Consider the following 9,044-nt stretch of genomic DNA (forward strand, 5'->3'; position numbering starts at 1 on the left):
TCCAAAACCWGAACCAMGTKTTAGCTTYAGACTGGTGTTATACCAGGAGCTATAGTCTAGTAATTACAACTGCTTTGAATGTCAGACCTTTGGTGATTGAGTTGACACAGGATCAGACCAGCCAATAGTCTGGTGGGAGAGCAGAGAGCTGACAGAGCAGTGTGTGTCTCTCTGTGTGTGTGTGTGTGTGTGTGTGTGTGTGTGTGTGTGTGTGTGTGTGTGTGTGTGTAGGCTGGCAGAGCAGTGTCAGAGTCCTCTGTGACAGTGCTCCACTACAGTAACTGCTGTACAGCTGCAGCCACACACAGCAGCTCTCAAACTGACCCAGCTATGACCTAGTTACCTCCCCTCACCCACGAAACTCCCAACCAGCAGCAGCAGATGAGTGGTGCGGAGGGCACCACCACCACCACCACCCAGCCCTGTGCCCCAGCCCAGGCTACCCTGCCAGTCTGTCCTCAGAGAGGGTATGTCCCCGCCAGCATCGGATGCCAGCGGGCTCTGACCTTGGGTAGTCTCCATGGAGGCCTCTCCTCTGTGAGCCAGCACTGCACTCCATTGACTCACATGTGTATACACACACACCGCTGGGCACAGGCATAGCCATACACACACACAAACACACACACCTAACGTACACACACACACACAAACACACCAAACGTACACACACACAGGCCCCATGGGAGTGCACTGATCCAGCCCCGTGGCCAGCTGCCTTGGCTAAGCCTCTGTATGGTCTGTGGTGTGCTGGCCTAGCCTGTCAGTGAAGCCGTTCCCCACTGGAACACATCCAGCTCTGTCTCAGTCTCTGAGCACTGGGAGACACTTCTCTACTACTGGGGCCTGGGGAACCTTACTCATCACTCCTTTGGTGCTTAGGTACATACCAAGACAAATGACCTTGGATTTAGTGAAGACGCAATCAAAACTCTGGAAATCTAGAACAAACACTTATGTACCCCACTGATAAGTAAGTATCAGAGTATTACAGTATCATCAACCTTAACAACAGAACCGTGGCCAAAACATGTTCTATTARTTYTAATACTTCCACAGRGAGTCATAACCAGGGGTCATCTATGTTTGGGYCAGTGGACTGTATGACTGTGGCTGATCTCTGTGACTGGAAGTGTGAGTGTAGAGACAGCTATGACTGTGAGTGTACTGTACCTACCAGRGCAGCTGTGTGTCCCTGGGCCCCGACACTGGCCCCCGTGGTGCTGACGCTGTTGGGGAGGCRGCCGCGGACAGCTGGGCCGGCCATGATGGCAGAGCTGGTGCCTGTGRTGGGGGTGGCTTTGGCCTGCGGCAGAGGCTGGATCAGGGAATGCTGAATGTTGAGCAGAGACAGCCGCAGGGCCGGGAGGCTTTTCTGTTGACGGGCAGATCACACACAACAACAGAGGCATTAACATACAGTACATAGTAAAAAMAAGCCATWAAATGTTTTTTWWTTWYTYYWAAWTWRYMAAWKKKSAAATTATTATTACATTGTTGTACAAATATAGATATCATTATAACAAATAAATCTCCCAAATCGTGAATATTAAAATGACGTGTATTATACTTGACATGTATGCTCAATGGACAAGTGCTCATCCATTAGCCAAACATTTGGGACAAACACTCCAGCAGTAGACCTGAAAAATGTTTGGTCTGTGGCATATTTTGATGTAAACGTCCTAACATTGCATGACAACATGACTGTGTTTGTGGCTGGCTGGMTCTGCTCTGCGGAGGGAGGGAGGGCTGGGTGGCAGTGGCATGATGTGACACTCATCACGGATGGCTGGAGAGGCCTGCTGGCTACTGGCACGGACAGCTGCAGGGGCCACTGTCACMCACAGTCTGGAGTCAGGCCARGGGAGCGGCCCCTGCCTGGGTCACATGTGCTGGCCTCTCCACTGCCACTCTGGCTGTTTTACGTTCTCCACCTTTCTCCTGAAGGGTACACTTGCACACTTTCTTACATTGATTTTACAACGGTAGAAACTCCCTCCAGACAATGTTTTCACCAACCAATGCTTTTACATCCATGACGAGGAGTGTCCAAATGTAGCCTGAGTAGATACAGTACACACCTTGAGGAAGGGGACCAGGTAGGGCTGAGGAGACGACTTGAGCTCTGACTGCAGTCTGTTGGTGAACTCCTCAGGCTCAATCTTAGCATCCTGTGAGCGGGAGAAGAGAGGGAGGTTTATTAACCCGTCAGCTCCTTGTTATGTGATGTGACACACTTGTACAACAGAGAGCAGAGCATGTGATTGAAGCGATGTGCAATGTGATTTCTGAGCACATTGAGATGAGGTGAAATCACCTAAACGACGGTGTTGATATTGATTTACATTTTAACATCCCCTGGGACACATCTCATTAACAACTCTGAATAAATAATATCCTTAACAACAGCATCACTCTGGATCATGTTAGAGTTTAATGCTGCCATCTACAGAGGAAGAAATACATTATATCACACAACCTGTCAATGTCAGAAATATTCTTCCTCCACTTTTAGAAAATAGGTTCCAAAAGGGTTCTTTGGCTCCCCATAGGAGAACCCTTTTTGGTTCCAGGTAGAAGCCTTTTTGGTTCCAGGTAGAATTATTTTGGGTTCCATGTAGAACCTCTGTGTAAAGGGCTCTACCTAGAATCAAAAGGGCTCTACCTGGAACCAAAAATGGGGTTCTCTTATGTGAGGGTTCTTAAGGGTTCTCTTATGTGAACAGCCAAAGAACTCTTTTCGGTTCTATATAGCACCTTTTTTTCTAGGAGTGTAGGGCAAAGAAAGTAGTAGTCCATGTTTCTCTGTTGATAAGACAGTAATGTAGAGATAATGTATGAAATAATGTAATGATGTGGTAATGTAGAGGTAATATAATGAGTTAGGTAGTGAGACTCACCAGTAGATCCTGGACCAGTGACTTGACATTTTTGGAGGTCTCAGGTGACGGAGAGTTGTGGGAAGCCAGCTTTATCAGGGTGGCCAAGAAGTTCTTACACTTCTTCACATTCTCCTGCATCTCCTAGGAAATTGCAAATTCAATAAGCATGTAATGTTACGATTTTATCAATAAATATGTTGAACACTTTATCTTTCAGTGTTTGGGGATCGGAGAGGACACCGGGGAAGAGTCTGTGAGTGTATGTACATGTGTTTGTGTGTGAGGCTATGCCCACTATGCCCAGCTGTGTGGGGCCATGGCCATGGTGGAGACACAGCCAGCCTCCTGGCAGCTGTGACAGCACTGGGGCTTGAGGAGCCTAACCAGCCCAGTGGAGGCCGGCAGACTGGAGCAGAGCAGAGTACAGACCTGGGAGATGACAGAGGCTCCTGGGGCTACAGGGGCGCTGGTCTGCTGGGGAAGGGCTGGCTGCGAGGCAGCCTGGGCCCCAGCCTGGACCTGGGCCTGGGGGGCCATCACCACGGGGGCCTGGGGGGCCATCACCACGGGGGCCTGTTGGGGAGTCGTCACTGCCACAGCCAGCGCCATGGGGCCCTTCTGGAAGAGCAAGGAGCAGACAGAGAGATAAACAGGACGTGAAGGGAGCTTCCAGCAAGGCCACAGAGAACAGGAGGGAAACAGCACTGCGCTCCTGTCACATCGGGTGTCCTGACTTCTGTGGACATTGCTGAACAGAGAGGAGGGGAGGAGAGGGGATTGGGGGACTTTCAAGCAAAACAGCGCCTCCCAATAATGATGCACCTGACTAGAAAACCCTAAACATACCAGTAATCCCCCACCTGTGTCCCCCCACTGGTCTTGGACAAAACTATGTAAAGTGAAAGCTATACACAAATAATTTAATTTTGACTGAATATATCATTCAATAATTATCTCTCTACTCCGTTAAAAGGGTCAGATGGGATGCACCCAGATTAGATAAACTTCTAGGTTTGTGTTGGTAAAAAGGTGAGGAGGAGGATGAGGAAGAGGAAGAGGAGAAGGAAGAAGAGGAACAGGATGAAGGGATGGAGGGATGGGTAGAAGAGGAGGGTCTGACAGGGATGGAAGGATAGAGAGATGGTAAGTTCTGTAGTGGAGAGTCTGCTCACAGAAGGTGCCGCAGGGGAGGAGGAGATCTGGAGGACAGGGCTAGGAGTGGGAGAGGGAGACGGCACCATCTTGGCCTGGACAGGAGGAGGACATGGCCGAATAGCCTGAGAGGTCACAGGAGACTGCAGAAAATAAACAGAGAGAAAGAAAAAGAGACAGGGTCAGTGCAGGAGGAGGGGCAGGTGAGACCGGGTCAGAGGTGGGGGGATGAAGAAGGAGAGAGAGAATGACAAAGAGAGAGGGGACAGAGAGAAAACACAAAAGCAACGTGCCTTCAAGACGAGGAGAAGGAGAAGTGCAACATGCCCTGAAGACGTGGAAGAGAAAGGTCATTATAGTAGGAAGTGACAGTAAATCACTTTGGAGCCACAGGATGAAACAGAGAGGATCTGATCTGATCCAGAGAGGAACAGAAGAGAAAACACTGTGATGCTGATGCCAAGGGTGAGGTACAGTAATACTATTCAATGGGAAGTACAAAATAAGTTCCTCTAATGCAATGAGGGTCACAACTATTATGAATGAATCAGTGTCCTTTGCTTGCTAATGTGCAAACTTGTTTTTTTGCCATATCGGTATGAAATATCTGTTATTGTTTCAGCCAAGAATCAATCCTATATTGGTACATCCCTACAATTTGTAATGACTCATCACTGCACAGTCCTTTACTAGACAATCCAGATTATTGTACCCACTGTCAAGACAGAAGCCTCTCTTCACAGCACCAGGGCAGACAGTGAGAGGGAGGCTGGGCACTAACTAACACAGTACCATGCTGGTGGGAGGGCTGTGGCTGGGCACTAAGTAACACAGTACCATGTTGGTAGGAGGGCTGGGCACTAACTAACACAGTACCATGCTGGTNATACCACACCTCAACCTGATACAGGGCCTGGTAATAATACCACACCTCAACCTGATACAGGGCCTGGTAATAATACCAAACCTCAACCTGATACATGGCCTGGTAATAATACTACTTTGTGTCTTTGTGTGAGTACACATATTCTCACAAAATCACACACATGCACAAATGCATTCACACACGCACAAGCACACACACACACACACACACACACACACACAGATACACACACACACACACACACACACACACAGATACACACGCATGCACACACTAACTCTCACTTTCTGACACAAACAAGCCCACCTGCCCCAACCCTGTCCGCTGTATGATATTAGCAGTTAGTGTCATTTACAAACGGCCCACCCCTATTGATTTACATTGTTATTACATCCTCCTGTATACACAGGGTTATCACTGTGGTGTGAGAGAGAAAGAGAGAAACAGAGAGAGCGAGGTATATATATATAGATCGAGATAGAGAGCGAGATAGAGAGTGATATATAGAGATAAAGATATGTAGAGATATATGTAGTGTATCTCTATACGGCCAGCTAGCCACACACACAGAATATCATTCCTCAACCTGATACAGGGCCTGGTAATAATACCATACTTCAACCTGATACAGGGCCTGGTAAAAATACTACGCAAGAACACCAGTCCTCCTCAGGATGAGGGAGGAGGAGATGGGGTGGGTGGATGTGGAGGAGGAAGAAGGAGGAGGAAGGACTGAGATGATCTGAATCACTAGGACTGTGATGATCTGATTCACTAGGACTGAGATGATCTGATTCACTAGGACTGTGATTATCTGATTCACTAGGACTGTGATGATCTGATTCACTAAGACTGAGATGATCTGATTCACTCGGACTGTGATGATCTGATTCCCTTTTAATAAACATGTTCACACCTGTCAGTGGCACGTTACACTATGTGTTCAGTGGGACTGCAGAGAGAGAGAGAGACTGGTGAGAGAGAGGGAGACTGGAGGGAGAGAGGGAGACTGGAGGGAGAGAGGGAGACTGGAGAAAGAGAGGGAGACTGGAGGGAGAGAGGGAGACTGGAGGGAGAGAGGGAGACTGGAGGGAGAGAGGCCACAGTACCATGTTGGTAGGAGGGTGGGCACTAACTAACACAGTACCATGCTGGTGGAGGGCTGGGCACTAATAACACAGTAACATGCTGGTAGGAGGGCTGTGGCTGGGCACTAAGTAACACAGTACCATGCTGGTAGGAGGGCTGGGCACTAACTAACACAGTACCATTGCTGGTGGGAGGGCTGGGCACTAACTAACACAGTACCATGCTGGTAGGAGGGCTGTGGCTGGGCACTAAGTAACACATTACCATGCTGGTGGGAGGGCTGGGCACTAACTAACACAGTACCATGCTGGAGGGGGCTGGGCACTAAGTAACACAGTACCATGCTGGTAGGGGGGCTGGGGCTGGGCACTAACTAACACAGTACCATGCTGGTAGGAGGGCTGGGCACTAAGTAACCAGTACCATGCTGGTAGGAGGGCTGGGCACTAACTAACACAGTACCATGCTGGTAAGAGGGCTGGGCACTAAGTAACACAGTACCATGCGTAGGAGGGCTGGGGCGGGCACTAACAACTAACACAAGTACCATGCTGGTAGGAGGGCTGGGCACTAAGTAACACAGTACCATGCTGGTAGGAGGGCTGGGCACTAAGTAACACAGTACCATGCTGGTAGGAGGCTGGGGCTGGGCACTATTTAACACAGTACCATGCTGGTGGGAGGGCTGGGCACTAAGTAACACAGTACCATGTTGGTAGGAGGGCTGGGCACTAAAGAACACAGTACCATGCTGGTAGGAAGGCTGGGGCTGGGCACTAAGTAACACAGTACCATGTTGGTAGGAGGGCTGGGCACTAAGTAACACAGTACCATGTTGGTAGGAGGCTGGGCACTAAGTAACACAGTACCATGCTGGTAGGAGGGCTGGGCACTAAGTAACACAGTACCATGTTGGTAGGAGGGCTGGGCACTAAGTAACACAGTACCATTGCTGGTAGGAGGGCTGGGCACTAAGTAACACAGTACCATGCTGGTAGAGGGCTGGGCTGGGCACTAAGAACACAGTACCATGCTGGTAGGAGGGTGGGCACTAAGTAACACAGTACCATGCTGGTAGGAGGGCTGGGCACTAAGTAACACAGTACCATGTTGGTAGGAGGGCTGGGCACTAAGTAACACAGTACCATGCTGGTAGGAGCTGGGCTGGCACTAGATAACACAGTACCATGCTGGTAGGAGGGCTGGGCACTAAGTAACACAGTACCATGCTGGTAGGAGGGCTGGGCACTAAGTAACACAATACCATGTTGGTAGGAGGCTGGGGCTGGGCACTAAGTAACACAGTACCATGCTGGTAGAGGGGCTGGGCACTAACTAACACAGTACCATGCTGGTGGGAGGGCTGTGGCTGGGCACTAAGTAACACAGTACCATGTTGGTAGGAGGGCTGGGCACTAACTAACACAGTACCATGCTGGGGAGGGCTGGGCACTAACTAACACAGTACCATGCTGGTAGGAGGGCTGTGGCTGGGCACTAAGTAACACAGTACCATGCTGGTAGGAGGGCTGGGCACTAACTAACACAGTACCATGCTGGTGGGAGGGCTGGGCACTAACTAACACAGTACCATGCTGGTAGGAGGGCTGTGGCTGGGCACTAAGTAACACATTACCATGCTGGTGGGAGGGCTGGGCACTAACTAACACAGTACCATGCTGGTAGGAGGGCTGGGCACTAAGTAACACAGTACCATGCTGGTAGGGCTGGGCTGGGCACTAACTAACACAGTACCATGCTGGTAGGAGGGCTGGGCACTAAGTAACACAGTACCATGCTGGTAGGAGGGCTGGGCACTAACTAACACAGTACCATGCTGGTAAGAGGGCTGGGCACTAAGTAACACAGTACCATGCTGTGAGGGCTGGGCTGGGCACTACTAACACAGTACCATGCTGGTAGGAGGGCTGGGCACTAAGTAACACAGTACCATGCTGGTAGGAGGCTGGGCACTAAGTAACACAGTACCATGCTGGTAGGAGGGCTGGGGCTGGGCACTATTTAACACAGTACCATGCTGGTGGAGGGCTGGGCACTAAGTAACACAGTACCATGTTGTAGGAGGGCTGGGCACTAAGTAACACAGTACCATGCTGGTAGGAGGCTGGGCTGGGCACTAAGTAACACAGTACCATGTTGGTAGGAGGGCTGGGCACTAAGTAACACAGTACCATGTTGGTAGGAGGGCTGGGCACTAAGTTACACAGTCATGCTGGTAGGAGGGCTGGGCACTAAGTAACACAGTACCATGTGGTAGGAGGGCTGGGCACTAAGTAACACAGTACCATTGCTGGTAGGAGGGCTGGCACTAAGTAACACAGTACCATGCTGGTAGGAGGCTGGGCTGGGCACTAAGTAACACAGTACCATGCTGGTAGAGGGGCTGGGCACTAAGTAACACAGTACCATATGCTGGTAGGAGGGCTGGGCACTAAGTAACACAGTACCATGTTGGTAGGAGGGCTGGGCACTAAGTAACACAGTACCATGCTGGTAGGAGGCTGGGCTGGCACTAAGTAACACAGTACCATGCTGGTAGGAGGGCTGGGCACTAAGTCAGGAGACATACAGTACCATGCTGGTAGGAGGGTGGCACTAAGTAACACAGTACCATGTTGGTAGGAGGGCTGGGGCTGGGCACTAAGTAAACACAGTACCATGGCTGGTAGGGGCTGGGCACTAAGTAACACAGTACCATGCTTGGTAGGAGGGCTGGGCTGGCACTAAGTAACACAGTACCATGTTGGTAGGAGGGCTGGGCTGGGCACTAAGTAACACGTACCATGCTGGTAGGAGGGCTGGGCACTAAGTAACACAGTACCATGCTGGTAGGAGGGCTGGGCACTAAGTAACACAGTACCATGCTGGTAGGAGGCTGGGTCTGGCACTAAGTAACACAGTACCATGCTGGTAGGAGGGCTGGGCACTAAGTAACACAGTACCATGCTGGTAGGAGGGTGTGGCTGAGCACTAACAACACAGTACCATGCTGGTAGGAGGGCTGTGGCTGG

At 50.3% G+C, this 9,044-nt stretch overlaps 1 protein-coding gene across 1 annotated transcript in view; it reads right to left on the minus strand.

The window, feature by feature from the left end:
- Nucleotides 1-804: 804 nt before the first annotated feature.
- The window catches only part of LOC111969149 (transcription initiation factor TFIID subunit 4-like), a 25,167-nt gene continuing 16,927 nt past the window's right edge, over nt 805-9,044 (minus strand). The window contains exons 3-7 of the mRNA XM_070445485.1: nt 3,315-3,503; nt 2,904-3,026; nt 2,085-2,174; nt 1,178-1,375; nt 805-933 (exon numbers count right to left, since the gene is read on the minus strand). Of these exons, the coding sequence (XP_070301586.1) occupies nt 805-933; nt 1,178-1,375; nt 2,085-2,174; nt 2,904-3,026; nt 3,315-3,503 (729 nt within the window). The remainder of the gene's footprint in view (nt 934-1,177; nt 1,376-2,084; nt 2,175-2,903; nt 3,027-3,314; nt 3,504-9,044) is intronic.

This window comes from Salvelinus sp. IW2-2015, linkage group LG10 (genome assembly GCF_002910315.2).
Source record: "Salvelinus sp. IW2-2015 linkage group LG10, ASM291031v2, whole genome shotgun sequence".
Lineage (NCBI taxonomy): Eukaryota > Metazoa > Chordata > Actinopteri > Salmoniformes > Salmonidae > Salvelinus > Salvelinus sp. IW2-2015.